Raw genomic sequence first — 24401 nt, 5'->3', positions numbered from 1 at the left:
CATTCCGCGGCCAGAGCCGGGAGGCTGCCCTGCCAGCAGGACCCGGGACATGTCCTCGTCCATCTCGACGAGGCGCTAATGCAGGCTGACTCATCAAACTGCGGCCGCCTGGCGGCTACTTGAAAGACAAAGGGACGCACGGGTTGAGCTACATGGCACGCACCTGGCTGGGAGAGGCCATCGCCACCCTTGTACTTTCCCGCAGGCTCGCTCCTGGCCCTGTGGCAGGCGGGGCCAAGGCTTCAGAAAGCAGTGGGCACAGGTCAGAGGCTCCGTGGACCCTCCCGGCTTCCCCCTTCTCAGGAGAGCACCCGAGGCGCTCCTAGGCCCCGAAACTCTGTCCACATCAGCTGCCCCACACACCTGTCTCCTTGCCTCTACGCCACGTCCCTGACCCCCACCACCCGTCAGACAGGCACCCCCGGGTCCACCCCCACTGCTCACACCCACCCGCCTCAGCCTGCATGCCCCAGTCCTGGCAGACCATCCCCCAGGCCCGCCGTAGTCGGCCTCAGCCCTAGCAAGGCCTGGGTCTCATCTGTCTGCGTGTCCACTGCCTCCCCACCCCCACCACCTCTGCAGCCAAGCACAGCCCCAGAGCCTTGAATAGGCCAGAGCGGGTACCCAGCTGGGAATCTGGCCCATCGCCTGCTGTCCATCCCTGCTGCACCCTGCAGGATGCCCTGGGCCCAGCCGAGGGTCTCAGATCAGAGCCAGGTGAGGCTGGACACCAGGGACTCCCTCTATGGCTGCTGCACTCGAACTACCCCCAGGAGCAGCAGGAAAGCCCCCAAAAGCCCCCAACAGCATAGGGTTATTGACTGAGTGAGGATCCCAGACTCCTGCAGGGACAGGATGTCAGCCTCCATCCGGCAGAAAAGACCTGAAGGCCCACATCGTGAATGGACACCTCCTCAGGGAAACCCTGCAGCAGGGCAACCCCTCAGAAACCCCAGAGACACACCGCTGGAGGTCTGACCAAATGACCAATTTCACGGTTGGTTTTCCCTCTCCTCAGGAGGCCCTTTTCCTCGTGGAGAGGCAGACCCGGGATGGCTGACATGGTTTATCCCACCAGCCTGTCCCCATCTCCTGCCTCTTCCTCTGGGGGTACAGCAGGGAGCAAGCCCGGGTGTGCAGCCCAGGTGTGTGAGCTAGGGAGGTGCCCCCGAAACAAAGCACCACAGACCGGGGGACCTTACACTACAGGAATTCTTCCTGTCACGGTCCAGAGACCAGGAGTCCGAGATGAGGGTATCAGCAGGCTGATCCTTCTGTGGGCTGAGAGGGGGAATCCATCCAGGCCTCTCCCGGCCTCTGGTGGCTTCAGGAGCCCTGGGCTTCCTGGGCGTGTGGCTACCTCACCCAGCATCCACCTCCTCCTTCACGCGGCTTCTCCTTGCGTCCGTGTCAGCTCCTCTTAGGAGGAAACCGTCATCAGCTTGAGAGCCACCGCAGCCCAATCTGACCTCATACTAACTTGACTGCAGCTGCAAAGACCCCACCTCCACGTGAGGTCACATTCTGAGGTTTGGGTGGACACAAATTGGGCACACTCCAGCCAGTGCACTAGCCTACATGTCCCAGTTTGTGAGGACGATGGGCACATGCACAGCCACACCCTGGATGCTGCACCCCCATCCCTGACACTCTGTCCACCCTAAATGCCCACCCTGCCTGCTCCGGCTGCTCCCGGCCCCCCATGCCCACTGCCCTGGCTGCTCTCCTGGGGCCTGCAATGATGCCCCCAGCATAGGGCAGGGGGCCCCAATGCTGCCACCCTCACGTCTGTTTTTCTCCGTCCCCTTCAGGGGCTCCCCAAGGCCAGAAAGGACCTGATCCCACCCCACCCCCGGGCCAGCACCGAGGGCAGAGCCCGGGGTGTGCACACAGCTCCAGAGGCCTGGGCCACTCCACACGGGGCTCAGGGGACGTGGGTGTCCTGACCCACTGACAGGTGGGAACCTCCTTATGGTCACAGGAACCACCGAGATCAAGGCCAAGACAGGCAGCGTCTGGCCCCAGACCTCCAGGGGTGCCCAGCTGGGGCTCAGAGGTCACCCTACAGGCGCCAAGTGGGAGACCCGGGCCTGGCACCTGAGAACCTGAGGGGGAAGCTCCGTCCATAGGCACTGCCCGAAAGCCGTCGGTGGCCAGAGGAGGCCACGAAAGCCCCTCCCCCAAGGAGCCCAGGCCCACCAGCCCAGCTCCTTGGGCATCCTCCTCCCACAGGAGAGAGAGGCGCTCAGGCCACGGTCCAGCAGATGGTCCCCAGCTGCCTGACCTCCCCCTGGGCAGGTGTGGATGGGGGTGCCCAGCTGGCACTGACTGCCCACAAACAACCACAATTAGAGGCATCGAGGGGCACAGGCCTGCCCCTCAAATCAGAAAACCAAGGTCCAGGAGGCAACTCCGTCCACCAAGGCCCCTCAGCTTTGGGGTGGTGGCCCTAGTGGCCCCAGCACTTAGGTACAATGGGACCCCAGCCTCTGACACCCTGACAGGGCCCAGAGCCCACCGCTGCTTTGCTGCATCAGGCTTCAGGGACACAAATTCAGCCCACCTCAGAAGCTCTACCACCTTCTGGAAAATCCCCCAGCCTCTCCCTCCCTCCATTAATGCATCCGACTCTGCACACCCTCTGTGTGGGCTGGGGCTGGGGGACCCTGGGCCACTCTCAGACCTGGGGAGGGGGCTGTGTCCCTGTCAGGCCTCTGGAGCCTCTGCTGCAAGACCCTCTCACCAGCCCGGCTAAACTGGACTAGGCCCTTCACCCCGCAAACCAGGGTGCCCAGCAAACCCTGCTCTGTCAGTGATGAAAAGAAAGAGGTGACATGAGGGAGAAACCAAGGCACGTGAGGGGCCACCACCCAGGCTGAGGGAGGGGCCACAAGACCCTCTTCCTGTGACCAGGAGACCCCAGTAATCCCAAAGGTCCCGGCCTAACCTCCCGGCGGGGGGAGGGTGGTCACTGACGTCAGGGGCCTTGCTCCCTGAAGAGGCGTCAGGGTGCCCCCACCACAGTCCTCAGGCCAGCGAGGGCCCGACACATGACCACTCCCAGCCGGGGGCTCCGCCAAGTGCAGGTGGGGAGCAGAGAGGCCACTGCAGCCCAGAAAAGGGGCACTGTCCCCGCTGCACCAGTGCCCTGACCTCACCTGGAGGCCAGCTGCACAGGGGCACTGGCAGAGCCCAGAACAGGGAGAGGACAGTGTGACCAAGTAGGCCGGCCGCCGCCTGCCAGGTCTCTTGGCACCAGTGCCAGGTCGGGCTTTGCCCAGTTCCAGGCAGTGGATGCGGCCTGTGCCCACCCAAGAAGACTGGCCTGTTCCCCAGGTTCAAGCAGGTCAGGGGGCTGTTGGCCTCCTCCCTGCACTGCCAGCCTGCACGCCAGCCCTGAGCATCACCGCCTGCCTGGCCCACCTCGCCCAGACGCGAGCATCTCACTAACATCAGCTCCCTACGTGCCTGAGAGGTTCAGGCAACTGTGCTGGACGCCGAGGCTGAGGCCTGGCCGGGGCCCCATGCAGGAAGGAGAGCAGACCCCAGACACGGCTGGGGACACACCTGCACCGGTTGAGACACAGTGGGGGCAGGGGGCCAGTTTCACCCAGGCAGCCCCTGTGGAGGGGGTTCTGGGTCCTCTCTGCCAGATCTGCGCCCAACTTTGGCAAAGAGAGAAGCTATGGGTGAGACTGAGGTGGGGGCTGCTCTGGGACATGGCCTTGGTTCTTGTCAGCATCCCACTTAGGAAGAGGGGTACTCCCAAAACCCCTGAAGTCTGCACGCATCCAAGAGCTGCTCAGGTTCATGGAGAGGCAGGATGCTCACACCACGATGCCCCCTGATGGCAACGTCCACAGAGATGGCAACGTCCCCACCGCATGCTCTAATTGAGCACATCCATCAACTGTCCACACTAATCAGAGCTCAGGGCTCTGCCAGCACTGCCGACACCCTGCTCCTCCCAGCAGCAGAGGCAAAAGCATCCCAGAAGCTGGGGACACTGGGGTCCTCCCACATGTCTGCTGGGCCAAACGGAGTAGCACAGCCTTGCCTCCTCTGGAGGAGGAGAGTGTGTGTGTGTGTGTGTGTGTGTGTGTGTGTGTGTGTGTGTGAGAGAGAGACAACGAGGCGCGAGGGGAGTGTGTGTGTGTGTGTGTGTGTGTGTGTGTGTGTGTGTGAGAGAGAGAGAGAGAGAGAGAGAGAGAGAGAGAGAGAGAGAGAGAGAGAGAGACAACGAGCCGCTACTCACTATGTGAAGACAACGCAGCCAAGCAGCCCCCATCTGTCATCCGCGGCGGGCGCAAAGCTCTGGCTCTGGGGACGGTGCCCGAACTCGCTGCCAACTTGCAAGGGCTGGGCTGCTTCTCTCCAAGACCGGTCCTCCCCAGGCGCTCCCCCATCTCCCCCCCGGGGAGCCGGGCCCTAAATCACTCCTGCGGCTGCCAGGATGGGCGCCTGAGGCCCACGTGACTCAGAGGTGTTCCCAGTTCTGTCAAAGCTAACCGTTGAGGGGAGGAGAAAGCAACTGGTCTTTTGTGTCACTGAGTTAAATACCCACTTGCAAGAAGGAGAGAAAAGAAAATATTCCTAACTCAGCCGCAACAGCTGCCACCCCTTCCCAGGCGGTCTCTGTGCGGGCGGAGGCGGGGACGCATGTGCAACACTCATATAAAAGAAGGTAACGTGTTTCCCGCCCGACCTTGACTGCTGGGGCCAATGTCTAGACTGCAGCCAGAGACGGGCTGCCTGGACTCATCCCTCCAATGTTTGAAAGGCTGGCCCATCCCCCACATTCCTTCACATCCTGACCCTGGAACCAGGAGGGAGCAGCTGCCTCTGCCTGTCTGCCGCTGGAAGGCGCGGGGAGCACCCAGACCACCTCTGAGCGCTCCACTGTGCCAGGGAGGGTGCCCGCAGCCTCCCGCAGTCAGGACAGAGTTTGGGTGGTCAGAATGTGACACCCACTGCATCCACGAGCTTCCTTTGAAGGGGTGGCACTGGCCATGTCCTCACCTCAGGCCTCTGCCCCTGAGGTGCCCTCCACCTGCCCTCTCCTGACTTCTCCCCAAACCTGGTCCCAACACAGCCCCTCCCTCACGAGCCCCAACCCCAGGTGGAGGCAGACCCACTCCCTGAGCCTCCGGGCCAGCCCATCACCTGCCCACCATGCTCACAGGCCTTTCCTGGTCTCCCTCCCCACGACCCACCCTACCCTTCCTCCCCCTCACCTCACACACACCCCCCACCTGCTCCAGCTGCAGGGACACATTCTAGCCACCTCAGGGCCTTTGCATGTGCCATTCCTCTGCCTGGGACACCCCTGCTCCACGTCCACCCGCCTCCAGCTCTCCTCCCTCCACAGATCCCTGTGTCCATCAAGCAGAGTCTCCCTGACTCCCAGCCCCCAACAGCCTCCATGTGGCCCACCCAACCCACCCACCCAAGTACCCCCACCACAATCAGGATAGCCTTGCTGGGCACACGGTGGAAGCTGGCCGAGTCCCAGCGTGGGCCTGCTGGGAGAACCTGGTGGGCCCAGCACAGATCTCAGGACAGGAGAGGCTTGTATAGCGAGGCCACCCCACAGCGAGTGTTTGCAGGAGCCCCCATCCCGCTCTGCTCCGCTCTCCCCACCCCCACAACATTCCCAGGGTCCAGCTGGGCAGCAGATGTGGGGGTGGGGGCCACACTCGGCCTCACCATGCCACACACGCAGGGCACTTAATCAGCACTTACTGGCCTCTGCCTACTAATCAGGCCACCAGTAAGCTGGAGGGACACCAACTGTCTGCCCAGATCAGGGCTCTGTGGGTACCTGGTGGGGAATGGCTAGAAGTCCAGGCCGCTGGGGAGGAGGTGCAGGGGGCTCAGCCAGGACGCTTCCTGGGCAGTCTAATGACACTGAACGTGACATGGACACAGCCAGGGCCCTCCCGGGCAGACAATTCCCAGCTCACACGAATTCCCCCTTCTACACCCTCCTGCCCCAAGGCCTTCCTGTTACTTCTCATATCCACCCAAACAGCCCAACCCAGCCTCACCTCCTCCAGGAAGCCCTCCTGAACACATAAGCCAAGAGGATGACACATCACAGCCCTGCTCCAAACTCAGGGTCCAATGGGAGCTCAGGCCCATGTCCAGGGACCACAGAAGCAGCCACCCCAGGGACGGGGCTCCCCCCACCCCACCTCCTGCAGGTGCTCAGAGATCTGCCACTCCACTGTTGCCCTCCCCAGTTGTCAGGAAAATGTCCCTCCCCAGGAAGCTCCCCTACTATGGACTCCTATCTCCACTGCTGGGGGTGTCTCTACTTCCACTCCCCTCCCCACCCCAGGGCACGACATAGGCCCTCGGAGCGTGGGGCGGGGGCAGATCCAGAGACACATGGACACACAGACACACGTACTGCAACCCCTTTCCTTTCCAGTCAGAGGAAGTTGGGGCGGCCTCATCCATCCCAGAGCCCTGGGGAGCCCAGAGCCCCTTCAGACACGTGAGCCCGGCCGGCCTAGGGCCGCGAGGCTCCCAGTCTGGGGACCGCGGCCCGGGAACTCCAGGTCCAGAGAAACAAACACACACTAGCGTCAAGGTGAGGGGTCCAGGAACAGGTACTGGGGGTGGGGGTGGGCTCAGAGGAGGGAGTGCCCCCGGGCCTGTGCCCACACAGTGCTCAGGGGTCATGGCCACAGGGTCAGGAGGCTGAGAAGGACACAAGACCGTCTGCTCATGTCCAGTCTGTGGAGCCAGAGGAGGCTGTGGGGGGCAGGTGAGGGCAGATGGTGGCCCACCCTTTTCCACATCAATGCCCTGTGTGTCCTCGCTGAGGCACCCATGCCCGCCAGGAGCCCAGGTGCAGGCAGCAACCACAGAGCGAGCGGCATGACAGTTTGGGGCATTGATTTTTACAAAATGCCTTCAAGGACCTGGATGCATCAGTCTCACCTCCCTGCCGGGTAGGGCCCAGCCAGATACTCAAACTCCAGCGTCGGGCCAGGCTCACCCAGCTCTGTCCTCCAGCAGCCGTGTGACCTTGTCATGTCCTTTGTCTTCTCTGAACCCTATGCTCAGGGCATTCGGTGCCCATTCCCTGGGACACACCTCCTGGAGGTGTCCACCATCCCCAAGACCCAAAGTGCCTCCTTGGCCACCTCCTAGTCCCTACGCATCCCAACGGGGCCACAGCCAGCCCCTGTGGCTCACGTGGCAACCGCGGCAGGGCCCCCTTCCCAGCCGGCACCCCTGGGAGGCCCCTCCTGGCCTGGGTGCTGGGACATGGCAGCTGCATCACAGGCAGCGCCAAGTCAGGAACCCCAGGGGAGCCCGGGCAGAACACAACCCAGCCTCTCGGGCTACAACACATAGATCCCACCCACCTTCCTCTATAAATAAACCTGTGTAGGAGAAACAGCACTCGCCCCAAAAGTTCTAACACAATTATGTTTTCAAAAAGCAAACTAAATCATTACTGATAGGTGCTGTCCTTGGAAGCTCCTCTACAGTGGATCGGGTATCCCTTAAGGCAACGACAGAACACATGTGTTCATTTGTGTGTGGGGCCGTCCACGCGGGGGTTCCGGAAAGTCCGAGACTTAAGTAAGGCCTCTTCCTGTGTTCCAACTGCCTATCTCATCCCTGTTCAGGGCTGGGCTCAGCGGACCAGCTGGGACTCTGCCAGCGTCCAGGGAGCGAGGAGTTGCTTTACGGAGTGTGGGTTCCCAGAGCAAACCCAATTATCCCATTTCCCTCTCTGAGTTTACCCTCCACAGCAGTAAAGCCTCCAGGAAAGGATGGTGGGCGCCGCCAACACGACATCCACCTGCAGGGCAGGAGACCAAGGCCAAGGCGCACACCCTCGGCCCCAGGACAGACAACAGGCAGTCCCTAGAAAACCACAGGCCGCCCTCTAAGCTCCTGCCTCTCTCAAGGCCACCACTCCCGACTCCCAAGAATCTGAAGCGCTCTGGAAAGCCTTGCTGAGGCCCACGGGCTTCCCCGAGGGGGCCAGTCCCCACCTGTCCAGGCGGGCTGGCTTATTTTAGGCTCTCCCTGCGGCCGAGGCACCCCAGCACCAGGGCCTGGCATCTGCTGTGGGTCAGCAGCCGTCCCCACACGCTGGGGGCCTGACAAGCCCACCCCACTCAACAGATGCAGCATTTCCACGGCCAGTCCAGGGTAAAATGATCCTGGGACCTGAGCTCCTCCACACCCCTGCCAGTCAGAAGGGGTGCTCTTCCCTGGCTGAGAGCTCTCCTCCTGCTCTAAGCACCCTCCTGCTCCTGGAGTCATGAGAAGCCCAGGGACAGGGACACTGGCCCAGCCAGTCCCATCCCCCCTCCCTGGGCCTCACCCCACATGCATGTGGCATCCCCCCACCACCCCTGCACTAAGTAACACAAACAACCTTGTTAGATGTCCTGAAGGACATAGCCCGCCAGGAACATCCAGAACACAGGGTCAGGCTGGAAGACTCCCTGGGCCGAGAGGGGACAGAGCAGCCAGACCAGGGGCTGTCAGGAAAGAGAAAGTGCAGGCCCACTGGGATCCCTCCCTATCTGGTCTCTGCGTATGCTTGGAAAAGACAGACACGCAGAGAGGGCAGCCTCAGGTCCCAGGGCCTTAGGTCACCCACCCCATCCCCTACCACCTCACCCAGCCAGGCCACCTTCCTGCCAAAATGAGGTGGCCTGGAAATGGCCAGGGTTCTAGAGGGAAGACTAGCCTACAGCCACCCTGCAAACTCAGCTGCTCCGGGGGAGGGGGGGCTGCCAAGCCCACCGAGGGGCTGCGGGACAAAGGCAGGCAGTGGAGCCTGCTGCCACACTGTGGCGGCCCCGGGGCCATCACCCTCTACCCAGGCCACAACGACTCCCTTCACAACCAGGGGGCTAACCTGACTCAGCCCACGTTTGAATTTCAGAACAGAAAAAAAGACACGGTTTATTACTTTCCTGATACAAATTCCTCTTCGTGTGTGATGTTTGTACAGTTAGACACACACGATAGGAAAAATATATACACGCATCGCTCATTCTGCCTGTCTCCTCCACACCAGACAAGGGAAGTTCACGTGCAAGGTCTTGCCCCTGTCAGCCTCCTCTCCTCAGCACCCCCACCGTGCTGTCATCCAATCCCTCCAGGCCAGGGGGAGGGAATGCCTGGCGCCCACAGCCCAGCCACCTGGCAACGAGCTCCACAGGCCAGTGGGAGAACCAGCTGGGACACAGGGCCTGCTGACAGTCCCCAAAGGCCACCTGCTGGGGGCCACCAGACTGCTACCTGCGTCCCAGAAATGCCCCCTACTCGACCCACCTCTGATCTGGAACCTTCTCTGAAAGTCTGTGTCCATCTCACCAAGAGCAAAAAGGGGGAGCCCCTTCCGGCTAGGGAAGTACGGAGAGAAGCGACACCAGTGTGCCCGAGTGTGGTGCCAACTGCCTCCCTGCCCCCCACCCCCCAGCTGCGCATGACTTAAATCAACCCCAACACCGAGTTCAGCCTGAAAAGGCGAGTTCACAACCAACGTCACTGCCTCTCTCCACGGAAAAGGACCAGCGAGAGCGCACCGCTTCCCAGCCCCCTAGGGTCTCCTAGGCTCTTCGAAGCGCAAGGAACAGGATGAAAACTTTGCTCTCTTATTGAGGTCCCGCCGGCCTCCTCCTCCACGCTAGGATCCTGCCTCAGGCTAGACGTTGTGTAAACCCAGACGAGAGAATTCCCTTCCTGACGAGCACCCATGGGGGCGCACGGAGTTCCGCCCACCCCTCCCTGCCGATCCCTCTCCACTCCAAGCCCGCGGTGGCCTCGCCTCTTCTCTTCCACCCTCTCCGTCCCGAGCTGGCTGTGAAGAGGGAACACCCCATTCGTATCAAGAGAGTCACCCCTGCCGCCCCGCAAAGCGCGGCCCGGGGCCGCCTCTCTCGGAGGAGCGCTGCTCTCGCGCCCCTGCCCTGCGTCCCCAACGCACCCAGCCCGCGCTGAGGCCAGAGAGCCCGAGCGTGGGAGGCACACGCGGAGGAGGTCCCGCGCCCCAGACCCCCATGCCCCGGATCCCCGCACCCCCGACGGCCCGGGAAGGATATGGGTTGCAGACCAGCCGGAGACACCAGCTGCGCGGCCGCGTGGTCTGCCCGAGGCAGAAAAAGACGGTGGCCGCCAGTGCCGGGTACGGGACGGGCTGCTCCTCGTCGGCGCCCAGCTCCGCGCCGCGCTCGGCCGCCGGGCTCTGGGGGGGCGACGCACCGGGCCTCGACCCCCGCTCCGCCTCTGGCCCCGGGGCCCCAGGGCTCGCCGGGGACGCCCCCGCCGCAGGGCCCGGGGCTGGCGCGCCCAGGGGCACTCGGACCTCGTCGGCCGCCTGCACGCTCTCTGTCATGGTAGCGGCGGGTAGCACCTGCGGGGGACAGCCGGTAACCGGGTCCCGAGAACAACACCCTCGCCCGCCTCGGGTGGAGCGGGTCCGAGGAAACAGCCACGGCCGCCGGGATGTCTTTGTCTTTTCTCATTAGAGACAAATGCGCCCCCCGCCCTCGCCCGCCCCCTCCCTCCGGCGAGGGCTGGGCGGCCCCTCCCCCACCGCCGGGGCGGGGGCAGGCGCCCCAGGGGCTCCCTCGCCGGCTGCCTCAAGTTGAAGAGGGTCCCGGCGCGCAGTGGGGCGTGCGTCCTCGCCGCGTCTCACCTCGCTCCGGCGGCCGGCGGCGTCCCCGCGGGCATCGCCCGGGCGGCGCGGTCACCGCGGACCGGCACGGCACTCGGCCCCGGCTGGAGTGCCGCAGCCCCCGGCCCGCGCCCCCGGCCCGCGCCCCCGGCCCGCCGGATCCCGCTCCTGCTCCCGCTCCGGCTGACCCGGCAGCGACGGCGGAGGCGACCCGGCGCAGAGGGGTCCGCGGGGCGGACGGGCGCGGGGCGCGGGGGGCGCGAACCGGGCGGCGGGGCGGTGAACGAGCCCGGAACCTGTCCGCACTCGGCGCAGGAAACTTCAGAGTGAGCTGGGGGTTGGGCGGGGGCGGGGCGTGGCCGGGCCGGCGCGGGGGGCGGGGTTGGGCGGGGGGCTCGGGGAGGGGCCGCTCCGCCCAGAGGCGCGCGCGCGAGCCGCCCCTCCCCCATCGCGGAGAGCGCCCCGCCCCCCACCCGGGAGGGCGGAGCTGGGCCCGCCCGAGCCCCCCACCGCGCCCCCACCCTCCCACTCCTAGCCAACGGGGCGCCAGGGGGCGCTGGCGGAGAAGCTTGGCGGGGGCGGGGGAGTGGCGCCGGCGTCTTCCCCGCCCCCAACTGCGGGGGCGGCCGGAGCCGCGGAGGCCGGCCCTCCCCCTCCCCGCAGCAGGGCTCACCCCCCTGCCCCTCCGCGCCGCGGGCGGGGGTCGGCGAGGGGGCGAGGCTGGCGGGCTTGGGCGGCGCGCTGAGGCCTTGACAGCGGGCGGCGTGCCCCTCCCCCTCCGCATGGGTGTCCTGGGTGTGACCGCGCGTGTGATGTGCTGCTGTATCCGTGGGTGGGATTCTGGGTTCTCGTGCATCCGCATCCCCCCAACACACGCGCGCGCGCACACAAGCGCACCTACGGCAGCTTCCTTGAACTTGTCCCTCGCCTAGCCCCCTCCTGGACCGACCGAGACCTGTGGGACCCTGGGGAAGGGGCCAGACCCTCCCGTAGCCCCGCACTCTCACACTGAGACGAGGGATAGAGCACCTCCTCCTGTGCTCTGGGGTCCCTCCCGGCCCCTTGGCCCCTGAGGATCTGCAGGGCTTTCCACTTCCCCACGACCACAAGTCTGCTGGCTCCGGGTGTGACCTCACTCCTTCCAAGCCTACTCTCAGCGCTGGATAAAGAGGGGGGCGGCTGGTCCACACAGGCCGGCCCTCCTGGGGCCTCAGGCCTCACGCATTGCTCGGGTGGATGGGTGGGTGGGAGGGCCCACGTGAGGACCCCCAGACCTGGACAGGCTCTGGCAAAGTCACTGCCAACCCGGCCTTCACCACCTGCGCGGTGGCTCTGCAAAGAGCGCATCCAGAATGGGATGGACGTGCTGTTCGGGGAGAAGGGAAGGCCCCAGGAGGCCCTGTGCCCTCCTCCAACGCTGGGCCCTGGGGTGAGGAAGACAGGAAGGCAGGACCATGGCAGCTCCCATGCAAGACCCAGGCGGTGTCCTGCGCTTGCCCATCACTGCTCAGCAGCACCTCCTCTTGTATATGTGAACTTCTCAAGAAAAGGAAAACATTTACTCTATCTTAATGCTACTACTTAGAGATGGAGGGCCATGACCAGTAATTAAGGCCCTCAAAGAGCAATTAGTGATCCAGCCACCTAAGAGAGGGACTGGGAGAGCCCTGGGCCTAGGATGGAGCCCTGCAGGGAAGCTTGCAAGGGTGGGGTAGACATGAAATCCTCAGCAGGATCCTGGGCAGGGGTCACCTGGACCTCCTGATCCTTTTCACAATGCCCATCTCATTAAACGTTGCTCAAGATTGGTTCTAGCTGGGGAACTGTTAGTGATTTGCTGGACAAAAATTAGTGGGAGTCGACAGTGTGCCAGGCCCTGCGTGGAACTGGGGAGGCAGTGGCGGTGGCCAGTACAGGCCCTGTCCTTGTCCCTTGGAGCTTCATTCCAGCTGGGAGGCAGCCACAAACAAATTTGTGGCTAGAGGAAGAAAATAGTTAAAAGCTGTGTTAAGTGCCATTCAGAGCTGAGATAGGGGGCAGAGGATCTATTTGAGGACAAGAAAGCAGCTGGAAGAGAAGCAGGGCGTTCTTCCCAGCAGCAAGAGCAGACTGTGCAAAGGCCCTGTGGCAGGCAAGAGAGAGCTGAGGAGCAGGAAGAACCAGAGATAGCCTGAGGTGCCCTGCAGGGACCCCGCCATGAAGTGGGGTGGTGAGGGCGGGCAGGGCAGGGCAGGGGTTCCCACGGGGCCCCATGGTGCAGGGAATTCTAAATGTGACAGACTGTCACCCTGCTCTGTGCACTCTGTCCTTTGGACATCTGCGGAAGGGACAAGCATGGATTTTTTTAAATAGGTGTTATTTTTTAAAGACAGCATCTCTAAGCTGACAAAGCCTGTAGCCTTCAGGTGTCCCATGGCCCATTTATAGACCGGTGAGGCTGCACAGACACTGGAAGGGCATTATCCACCTGAAGGTCCTGGAAGGAGACCACCTCCCACCACCTCCGGCTCCAACCAGCACAACTGAGAACTTTGTTCTTGAAGGCGTTGAGTTCTGTGGACTGATACTCACTGACTCTGTGTGTGTGGCATCCGATGGCACCCAGCCCGCGTGGCAGGCTCAGCCATGAGGCTGAGGGCGATGCGTCTCAGGCCTGAGTTGTTCAGCCAGAGGGAGACTGCACCGCGCAGGGGACAGCTCACCCTGCAGACGGGAAATGAGGAACAGATCATGGATTGGTATGAGACGGGAGAATAGCATTAGAAACAATGAAGCAGTAATACATTCACATCGCTAGAAAGGAATGTTGGAGAGATGAAGCACAGGACAATTTGGAAATTGGCATTAAAAGTATTTAATTAAACTGAACAGAGCGTTCAGATTGTTTTTAATCCTCCTGGCCTTGGAAAATTTGGTTCTGCTTTTTGCTATTTCCTCTTTTTTTTTTTTTTTAAGGGCAAAGCTTTTTCTTGACAAAGATGGGGGCGGAGGGCAAATGGCCCATTGGTTCAGTCAGCAGCAAGTAGAAACTAGACACCTCCCCAGGAGTGGACTCGTACCCTGGGGGCACATGGCTGCAATGGGGGGGGGTTTCAGGCTACCTTGGGGGCCCTCCACCTTGGCAGGCTGGGCTGTGGGGCAGTGGGCAGCATGATCACCTCCATCAGGACCTGTGGGTGCCTGCCCAAGCTCACCACCCCCACCCAGCCACTCTGCTCTGTGTCCAGGCACCCCATTCCCCCTCAGGCTGGCTGGAGCCCACAAGACCCCTCATATCACATCGGTCCCTTCTCCTGCCTTTCAGGTGGCCTCCTCTTTCCCTCTCCAACCGTCCCCCTCCCCTCCGTACACCCCTTTCCATCCAGAAGACCCCACTGGGTCAAGCCTCCTCAAGTTGGCATGACCCACTTCCGTCCCACTTCCAGCCTGTCCTGCCCCACTGTGCCTTTGGACCACAGACCCACCAGCCAAAGTCCCCTCCAGGCCCCAGCCCTGGCCCTGCAGTGCCCACTGCTGGGATGCTCCTGCCTGGCGCATGCTTAGCCAGCGCCCTCCTGCCAGCGGTGCCTGCTCCAGGGCCTCTCCGACCCCACATACCTCCCCCACAGCACTCACCTCGCGGTGTTCAGGCCAGACTGGGGCTCCCGAGGGCGGCCACGGTGTCATGTTTAATGTGCCTGCGATGCCTGGCAAATGCCTGTCCCGGAGGTTGGGGGGTGGCCAGGAAACACTGAGCGGGTGCATGAGTGGCAGGAGCGGTGACCTGAGTGAAGGCTGACAGAGGTGAGGTGCTGGTTACCCAGCAGTTGAGCATGTCCAGCGGAATGAAGGCTGAGCCCGGATCCCTCCCAGCCACTGCCGGGGGTTCATACCTCAAAGGCGGGGGCCTGGGGCTTCTGCAGGTGGCCGATCCACCTCAGTCACTCCCCCTCCCCAGCCCTTCTGAGCCCACCTTACACCTCTTGGACCTGCCACCGTCACCAAGGAGCAGGGCCCAGCTCCCCGCTGCCTGGAAACCAGGCCCAGAGGTGCTTCCCTCGGCGTGTGTGGGGCTGGAGGCCAGGCTCTGCAGGGAGTGGCCTTCAGGGCAGGCGGCAGGGCCAGCACAAGCCTGGACCCCTGCCCAGCTGAGACGCCTCCAGTGACAAGCGCCTTACTCCAGATCCATGCTTGCCTGGGCCCGAGCATCCTCGGCTGTCGCCCTAGCTCAAGCGGTGACATGCTGGACATGGTACCCCTGCCCCCAGGATGAAGCAGGCACTAAAGGTGAGGCTTTTCTAAATTCTTACTTGAAACTCACAGCACCGATTGACACGGGTGTCCAGATGATGCCATTTGTTGTAATGCACAGTGGTTTCCTTTGCACTTCAGTGTCCTGTCCATTTCTCAAGCTGTTCCTGCAGAATCAGCCCGTTCTGCCCCTGCCCGTCTCCCAGACAAGCCACTCCACTGCCCCCACCCCCCCCTCCCCATGGCCCTGGCTCCTCTGCCTCCTGGGTCCCCACAGGGCAGTACTGGACCAGGGACAAGAAGGAGAAGGTGTCCCAGCCCTCAGGCCTCCCTCTGGTCTCTGGCTGCAGAATGGGCACAGTCCACGCTACTCACAGACGTCTCCAATTTAGCAGATAAAAATACAGTTTGCCCAGTTAACTTTGAATTTCAGACAAACATGAATAACATTTAGTATAGGTATATCCCATGCAATAGTTGGGATATATTTATACTTAAAACATTTGTTTATATCTGAAATTCAAATTTAACTGGGTGCTTTATATCTTATCTAGTGCATCTACTTGGGATGGCAGGTCTATGAAGGGCTAGGAGGGAGGGAGGGAGGGAGGGGGCTGGGTCCCACCTGAGCCAGGTGCCCGCTGCAGGGCTCTGGGGTGAAATAGCAGGTGCCCGGGGAGGGATTGTTAAACTGGGGTGGGGGCACCCCGAGTGTGTATGCCTGCGTGGCCAGCACCCTGCAGGCTGGCCCTCACTCGCCTGCCTCTGCCCATAGAGGCTCAGAGGGCTTGGTCCCCACCCCCGGCCCGCCAGCTCAGGTTCCCTAGCGTCAGTGTGGGAGGGAAGGGGGACTGTGGGGTGTGGCCTTTGAGCTCCCAGACTTCAAAAGCAGGAGAAAGCGTGGTAGGTCACCCTGGAGCATGGAAGCTTTTAAACCTTCATTCTCCAGCTGCACGACTCCATGGCTTTGGACACAAGACCCTCGAGGGTGGGAGCAGTGAGTCTCCTTTGCTCAGTGCCTGACATACAGTAGGTGCTAAATGAATGTGTGCTGACTGGACAGCGGCAGGGGCTTGTGCTTGCCTTGAACTACAGCCCCCCTACCCAAGTTGTGCTGGGTGGGGTGACCCCCCCCATGGTGGGCCGGGGCCTGGAGACTGCGGGGCGGTAGGCACCCAGCCCCCAGCTCACAAAGGGGGCTGCCCTTTCTCCAAGGACCTCAGATATTGCCTGAAATTTTAACTCAGCAACAATTTTTTTTTTAAACAACTTTTTAAAAAAATTATTTATTTATTTATGGCTGCGTTGTGTCTTCATTGCTGTGCACGGGCTTTCTCTGGTTGTGGCGAGTGGGGGCTACTCTTCGTTTTGGCGCGCAGGCTTCAGTAGTTGAGGCACGTGGGCTCAGTAGTTGTGGCTCGTGGGCTCTAGAGCGCAGGCTCAGTAGTTACGGCACACGGGCTTTGTTGCTCTGCAGCACGTGGGATCTTCCTGGACCAGGGATTGAACCCGTGTACCCTGCATTGGCAGGCGGATTCTTAACCACTGCGCCACCAGGGAAGTCCCACAGCAACAATTTTTGAAAGTTTCAATATGAAATGCCTAAGCCTTAACAGTACTGAGTGCAGAATCATTCCACCTTATTACAGTGAGGCTCAGGGCCTTTCTCGGGCTCTGTAACCACAGGACCTGGGTTCGAATCCCAGCTCTGCCACCAACTGGCTGTGTGGCCTTGGGCAAGTGTCTTGATTTCTCTGAGCCTTAAGTTGCCTCCTCTGGGAAAAAAGACCTGCATCAGGTGAAAAGTGTTATTGAACTGGTAGTTCCTGTCAACGGTTAAACACAGAGTTACCAAGCCACCAGCAATTCCAGTCCCAGGTATGTGACCAAGAGAAGTGAAGAACTACATCCGGACACTTCATACGAGAGTTCACAGCAGCAGGATTCACTGCAGCCAAAAGGTGAAGCTACCCAACGTTGACAGACCCTCGGATGAACTGCACGTGGTCGGTGCATGTAGTGGAGTCCAACTCAGCGACGAAGAGGAGTGAAGCACAGACACAGACGAGTCTTGAAACCATGATACCGAGTGCCAGCAGCCAGACGCAAGGTCACGCGGTGGGGGATTCCACAGACGTGGAATGTCCAGACCTGGGAAATCCATAGATTGCCATGGGGTGGAGGGAGGGGAATGTAGTGGAGTGTCCTTTTGGGGTGATGAAAATGTTCCCAAAGTTGACTGAGGTGGTGGCCGCCCCACTCGGAATATCCTGAGAACCCCACCCAATCTGGTAACTGTGTGGCGTGGGGACAACATCCCAACGAGCTGGGAGTGGGACAGGGAAGGTGCAGCACTGGATGAACACCTGTGACTGTGGCCATGGCCGTTTTTATTGACCCTGAGACGGGGGTAGGGGGGGAGATGGGCAGTCCTCGCGGGGCTGCCCCGGGATGGAGATGGGCCCGAGGGGACCAGAGCTGGCACCCTTTGGGGTGCCCGCCTGTTCCTCAGCGTCCTCAGGCATCGAGGACTCTGGAGGGCCACCTTGCAACATCATGGGGCCAGGGCGAGGCCTCACAGCTGGCCAGGGAGGGGGTGCGCACATGGGAATTCAGCCTCCGCCCCAGTAAGTCAGGGCAGCCTCCAGGAACTCCTCCTAGGGGGGTGTCTCAGACTTGAATCTGGGGGTGCAGCCCCCTCAGGGTACGGTGGAGTGGGTACAGCCCCTCCAGCCTGAGCTGCTGAGTGCCCCCCGACAAGACTGCTCCTGAGGGGGGAGAGACGAGGGCTGACCTGGGGGGAAGAAATGGGGGGCGTTGAGCCAGCCTGGGTGCTTCCAGAGGACCTTGAAGGGGCCATGGGAAAGCGGGAGGCTGGATGCAGATGTCAGCCCATCTTCTCCCCCCCAAACCCTGTTTTCTCCACAGCCCCCCCAGCTCTACCCGCCCACTGCCTGCAGGCAGATTCACTCACGGGGTCCCTTCTGAGGTTTGGGACTTTAGCAGAGGACCAGCGCCAACTCCCGGCTAATTCCCAGCTAGGAGGGAGGTCCTCGGATTCCTGCCCCCTCTTTACACTGGGTACCGGTACATCGTTGATCTTTTTGGCTAAATGGGTTAAGTTGTCAACTGCCCGTATTCAAGCAGCCCCTCCCAAGGGACGCCCCTCCAGGTGTGAGGACGGTGGGGCAGCCTCCCCAGCTGCAGCGTCAGGGAACTGCAGTAGCAGATGTGGTGCCTGCACCCGGGCCACCACCAGGGCCTGGCAGAGGCGGAGGCTCCAACAGCATTAACGTAATTTATTGTAAATCGTTCCTGCTTTGTTTAATGTTCCTTTGATTCCACTTAATACTACCTTCTCCAGTGCCTGCCGCTGGACATTGCAGGAAATTCACGTTTTCTGAGCAGGGGAGACACTCCCAACGCAAGACGCTGCCGTGACAACGGGCTGCCAGCCCACCAGGAGCCATGGCCATCTGTGCCTCGACCACCCAGCACGCCCGGCGTCCCTCCCTGGGCGGGGGACCCCTACCTCCCCCGGAAGGAGTTTCAGATTGTCTGGTGGTGGAGCGCTAACTCCTGACAAGCCTCGGTCTGGCTGCACACGTTGGGACCCCAGGGCTTTGAGGAGATGGCCTGGGATATACGGAGGCACACAGCGTGGCCGCCTAGGCTAAGCTGGCCTGGGCCAGCCCCTCAGATGGGCAGTCAGGGCTCATGGAGCTGAGAAAACATGAGCAGAAGGTGTGAAAAAGGCCCGTGGGGTCCATTCCTGCCCAGAAGTGGAGGCAGGAGGCACCACCGGCCAGGCCACCACCTCCCAGGAGCGGCCTGACCCACCAGGGCCGGGAACTGTCTCCGTGGGCCCCAGGGGCACCTTGAATTCCCCACCATCTCATTCTGAAAATCTGAGTCCTTGAAGCAAAAGTGGGTGGGCTGGCACCCAGAAGGATTCAACCCTAAGTGGAGACTTTGGAATCTTCTGGCTTCCAGACTGTGGGCCATAGGCCTGGCCAGACCAGCGCCAACTCCCGGCTAATTCCCGGTCATGTCTACAGCCATCCCCACTTTGCCGCTGATCTGGGGACCCTGCCGTCATGGGCCTAGCCGTGGGGCCTTAGAGACTGTGGGTGGAGATGGAGGCCCAGCCATGCACGGTCTCTTGGCCACATCCTGGAGGCTGGGGAAGGACACCTGGAGGCAGGGTGGCCACAGACCTCAGGGCGAGAGGACAGAGAAGGTCCAGAGTGGCCCTCTGGGCCCAGCGGGCAGCATCCTCCTCTCTGTGTCCCCATCTGTCCATGGTAGCGTTGGCCCCTCTCCCCTCCCCAGCTCGACAGGAAGGGGGAATGTCCAACACTGGATGAGCACCTGTGACCATGGAGGGGGAGGAGATGCCCAACTCCAGAGCCTGTGCTTGGGGTGGCGGGTCCCCAGAATTCCCGGGGGGGCTCCTGAGCAGATGCAATCTGGTGGCCATCCAGCTCGCCTGGGTCCCTGGGGGTGGCCTGCAACCCCCAAATTAGTCTTGTTGTACCCCAAAGAAATGGGGCCACTCAGATCGTGCGGGGTTAGGGTCTGTCTGCCCGGAAGTGCATTTGTGCAGGTGAGTGGGCCAGGCGGGAACAGCGGGGGAGGCTGCAGGACCGCAGGTGAAGGGTAGGTAGTGCTGGGAGGCAGAGGGAGGACACGACCTGCATGGGGGCAGGGCCTGGGGTGGCCTTCCGAGGGGTTTGGTGCAGCCCCAGGATATACCAGGACCCCGACGGGGACAGGGTTTCTCCTGAAGGACCCAGGAAGGTACCCAGCCCATAGAGACCCAGCCTGGGGAATTTGGGGTCTCCCTCACAAGCAGCAGCAGGGTCAGGCCTGACTGAGCCTCTGGGCCCCAGGACCGACCCCCTGCAACATGGAGTCCTGGCTGGTGAGTTTGGGGGCTGCCCACTGCAGCACTGGTCCTTCTTCCCTGCCTCCAGTTCCCTATTGCACGGTGTTGAAGCATGAAGAGACACAGCCTTTCTCCTGAGTCCTTCGAGGCTCTGAGCCCCCAGGCCTCCAGCCCCTGCTGGGGTGGGTCCTGTCTCCCCATCACTGGAGGGGTGACCCTCACAGCCAGTTCTCCGAGAGGCGTTTCCCAGGCCAGGTTCCAGGCGCGGCCGGAAGCTGGGGAAGGGTGGGACCAATGGCTCAGTGTTCCTGGCTCCTGGACCAACCCTGCAGTCTCTGAGGCCACGGCCACACTAGCAGACCCATGCCAGGCCCCACTGTGGCCCCCAAAAGCCATCTTGTCACCAGCATGCTCAGGGTACAGCATGAAGGGTGAGAGGGCAGCCCCAGCTTGTCGAGTCTCAGAGAGTGCCAGGCGGTGCCAGCCTTCTTGGGGGGGTGTGGCTGGGGGAGCAGCAACCCCGTGGGAGCCACTGTAGGGCTGGGGCACAGGATGGCCGGGAGATAAGGTCCCTCAGAGTTACCAGCCTCCAGCAGCCTCGAAGGCACCTGCCTCCCAACCAGTCAGAGAGATTGGCACCCAGAGAGGAGGGGCCTGTCCACGAGGGCGAGGGGCACTCTCACAGCACCAGCCCTTGGGCTTGCCTCCTTCACCCCCTCCAGATATGAGCTGCCCCTCACCACCTGCCAATAGCTGTGCCAGCCTCGGAGGGTAACCAGGAAAGACCCGCACCCAGAACCTGTTCCCAGCCCTGATGTAGGTCTGAGCGATGACTCCAGCTGGCCTTTCAATCACCCTCAGGCTTCAGACAGCAAGGAGAGAACCGAGGCTTTTTTCCTTCCCATGTTTATTAGTAAATCATCTTCTAACTGTTGTCAGAGCAGGTGAAGGTAAAAGAAAACAGCATCATTTGCCGTTGTAACAAGTGTGCTCTGGCAGCGGCTGTGATAAGGCGGACGTCACTGAGCTGGCATGGGCCCTCCTTGGCTGGCCGCCATGGCCTGGGGTACACACGTGCCTCGTTGATCTCGTCCACACCTCTGCCGGCCACCAGCATGCCCTGTTAAGTTAATCCAACCCAACCCCCACTGGCCACCAGCCTGCAGGGCTCACGGGTGCCTCATCCTCTCCTGGAGGGAGGGACTCACAGTGAGTGTGTGGAGCATTGGAAAGCCTTTCCCCTGAAGTTCCAGTATTGGGTTAAGCATTGCCCCACTTGGGCTCTTCTTTTCAAAAACCACATCCTTCTGGGAGGGGCTGTGTCATGAGCTGTAGCAACCACTGACATTTTAGTGTGAATTAGTCTCTCAAATCCTTTCCCCATCACACCAACAGTGATGAGAGGGGTGATGAGGGTGGGGAAGGGCATAGAGGTGCTGCTGGGGTGAGAGACAGTTGGGGCCGAGCAGTCTGGGGATTGGGCAGCCCCAGTCCCCTAGGAGACCCACTTTAGTGCAGAAGCAGGGCATGTTTCAGGGTCACAGGGTGGGTCTGCAGAGCTAGGCGGGATCAGGCCTCCCAGGGATGCTTTTAGGGGATGAGGGCTTGGGGGCAGCAGGGGTGGACTGGGACGCACAGGGGTCCAGCTGGGGACTTGAGCCAAGTGCTCCCAGGGGAGGGGGCTCCAGGGGCCTCTCCATGTGAAGTGGAAGTTCCCCTGAGCTGAGAGCAGCCCACCACCTGGGCCTTGGGGAGGGACGCCCGCACACCTGGACTCATGCTGGGGTGTAGCGGGGGGTGGGGGCGAGTCTGGGACTGAGCTTTGGACCCGTGCTGGCAGCTCAGCCCCTCGGGGTCCCTCTCTGGTCCCCAAGCCTCTATGAAACACCTCGCCTCCACAGGCTGGGCCTTGGGACAGGACCCTGGACACTGGAGGTCCCCAGGCTAGTCCAGGAGGGTTTGTGTGCAGGCTGGAGGCAATGACTGCACGGCCTCTCCAAGCACCCCGCCCAAGTGGCAGGAGCCTCGTCCAGCTCCTGCCCGCTTGCCTGGCCAGAGAGCAGCTGCAGGAGATGGGGATTCTGTCCCGCAGATGCCGATGCTTTAATGTCCCTGGATTTATAGCGGGTTCTGCGGCTTCATTACCAAGATAAGATGGAGCCCATCGCTGTCAGGCTCCACTTGGGATGTGCAGCTGCCCCGCAGACCAGCACTGATGCTGGGCATCCTACACAGGTGGCAAGCGGGCCCCTGGGCCTCAGGGCAGTGGCCAGGGCCTGCTGGTCACCTGCTAGGTATCCTCCCACTGGGGCCAGAATAGCAGACACTTCGTCCACCTGACCAAGGCATCTGTGAAAACCCCACAGTGGATCTCACAGTCGATGGTGAAAGGCTGGAAGCTTTTCCCCTCAGATCAGGGATGAGACGAGGATGCCCGCCCTGCCCACTGCTCTTCGACACGGTGCTGGAGGCCTAGCCTGATTTTTTGTGGTTTTGTTTCTTTGGCTCTGCTGCGTGGCATGTAGGATCTTAGTTCCCCTACCAGGGATCAAACTCATATCCCCTGCCGTGGAAGCACGGAGTCTTAACCACTGGTCCGCCAGGGAAGCCCCCCTAGGCCGTTTAATTAGGCAAGAACAAGAAATAGAAGGCTGAAAGTTTGGGAAGGAAAGAGTAAAACCGTTTACACAGACATCAGGACTGTCTGGAAATCTTGCAGAATCTGCCCCAAATCAGCCAGAACCAATATGGAGCTTAGCAAGAGCACAGAACCACATACAAAAGTGTGGATCGGCACCAAACAGCAAAGTAACATTAGAAGCACTTCCATTTAAAATATCACAAAACAGGGACTTCCTCAGTAGTTCAGTGGTTAAGACTCCGTGCTTCCACTGCAGGGGGCATGGGTTCGATCCCTGGTCAGGGAACTAAGATCCCACGTGCCACACAGCGCGGCCACAAAAATAAATAATCAAATAAGTAAATAAATAAATAAAATATCACAAAACATAAAACATGTAAAAATCAATTTAACAAAAGATGTGCAGACCTCTGGAGTGAACTGAGTAGCAGAAACTTGCTGCGAGAGGATCCAGATCTCAACAGGAAGAGACGCAGATTTCTGTCCACAATCAGGGGCCAGGAGCCTTGGTGTCACCAAGCTGTCACCCCTCCCACATTGCCCTGTGAGATTTGGGACAACCCCAAACAAAACCCCGAGGCTTTTTTGTAACAATTAACCAGCTGAATCCAAGATACACATGGAAATGCAGAGAGCATAGAAGAGCTAAAATAACCTTGAGAAAGATGAGCAGAGTTGGAGGACTCACACTCAACTAACCATGATCTGCGGGGAAGCTTTGGTGATCAATGTCACATGGACGCCACGACAATGTCACATGGATGCCAGGGGATGTGCAGAACTGAGGGCAGACGTGGCCTTGACGGAGCCAGGGGGTGGGGGTGGGGGGTTCAGTGGGAGAAAGGAAGTTTCTCCAAAACTTGTGCCAGAAAAACTGGCAAACTCAGCAGGAAAATGACCCGGGGACACACGAGACAATTTGAAACAAAGCATAGACCCCACATAAAACCTAAAACTATGACTGTCCGTAGAAGTTCTGGGTAAATATCTCTGCAACTTTGATGTGGACAAATATTTCTCAAAGAAAACACAAAAACATAGCCATAGGGCTTCCCTGGTGGCACAGTGGTTGAGAGTCCGCCTGCCGATGCAGGGGACACGGGTTCGTGCCCCGGTCTGGGAAGATCCCACATGCCGTGGAGTGGCTGGGCCCGTGAGCCATGGCCGCTGAGCCTGCGCGTCCGGAGCCTGTGCTCCGCAACGGGAGAGGCCACAGCAGTGAGAGGCCCGCGTACCGCAAAAAAAAAACACAAAAAAACAAAAAAAAACATAGCCATAGAAGAAAAAATTGATACATCGAGCTTCATCAACTAAAACCAGCCCATTAGGGACTTCCCTGGCGGTTCAGTGGTTAAGACTCTGTGCTTCCAATGCAGAGGGAGGGGGTTCGATCCCTGGTGGGGGAACTAAGTAAGATCCCATATGCCACGAGACCATAAATAAATAAATAAATAAACTGCCCATCAAAAGAAACGCAAAGGAAGATACAGACTGGGAGTGGGCATTCACAGTGCAGGTCCACAGGAAAGGCTCACATCCAGGATGGATAAAGAAACACCAACATTCACATTAAAATGATAACCCAATTTGGAAATGGTCAAAAGGCTGCAATAGACACTTCACCAAGGAAGACATGCAGATGGCAGAGAAGCGCACGGAGAAAAGCCCAGCATCACTAGTCACTGGGTAGACGCAGACCCAACCCGCAAGCCACAGGAGAGACCCTCTTCTGTCAGGTGGGCTGCAGTGGGGGCCCACTGTACCAAGTGTCAGCCGGAGCTCTCACACTGCTGGCAGGATTCAAAAGTGGTGTGACCACCTTGGGGAAGAATTTGGCCATTTCTTAAAAAGTTAAATGGACTCACACATGCAGTCTGGTCTTTCTGCAGCTGGGTATTTACCCAGGAGAGACGAAAGCGTTAAGTCTTAAAAAGACTTGTCTGAAGGTTCACGGCAGCTTCCTTGTAATCCCCCGTCCCAGC

General features: G+C 60.5%; 1 protein-coding gene across 14 annotated transcripts in view; it reads right to left on the bottom strand.

Annotated features, from left to right (window-relative positions):
- The window catches only part of CACNA1H (calcium voltage-gated channel subunit alpha1 H), a 63144-nt gene extending 52631 nt beyond the window's left edge, over window positions 1-10513 (bottom strand). For 11 of the 14 annotated variants that reach the window (XR_009535752.1, XR_009535753.1, XR_009535755.1 and 8 more), the window contains exon 1: window positions 10095-10513. Coding sequence is in view for 10 of the 14 variants with exons in the window: in XM_060124754.1 (XP_059980737.1) it covers window positions 10095-10378 (284 nt within the window). In the remaining 4 variants the exon portion in view is untranslated. The remainder of the gene's footprint in view (window positions 1-10094) is intronic. The other 3 variants (XM_060124755.1, XM_060124756.1, XM_060124757.1) reach the window with 1 other exon arrangement.
- Between the last annotated feature and the right edge of the window lie 13888 nt (window positions 10514-24401).

The sequence above is a fragment of the Lagenorhynchus albirostris genome, chromosome 15, assembly GCF_949774975.1.
Source record: "Lagenorhynchus albirostris chromosome 15, mLagAlb1.1, whole genome shotgun sequence".
Classification (NCBI taxonomy): Eukaryota; Metazoa; Chordata; class Mammalia; order Artiodactyla; family Delphinidae; genus Lagenorhynchus; species Lagenorhynchus albirostris.
The sequence above is the reverse complement of the archived record's forward strand: the minus strand, read 5'-3'. Positions and strand labels throughout refer to the sequence as shown.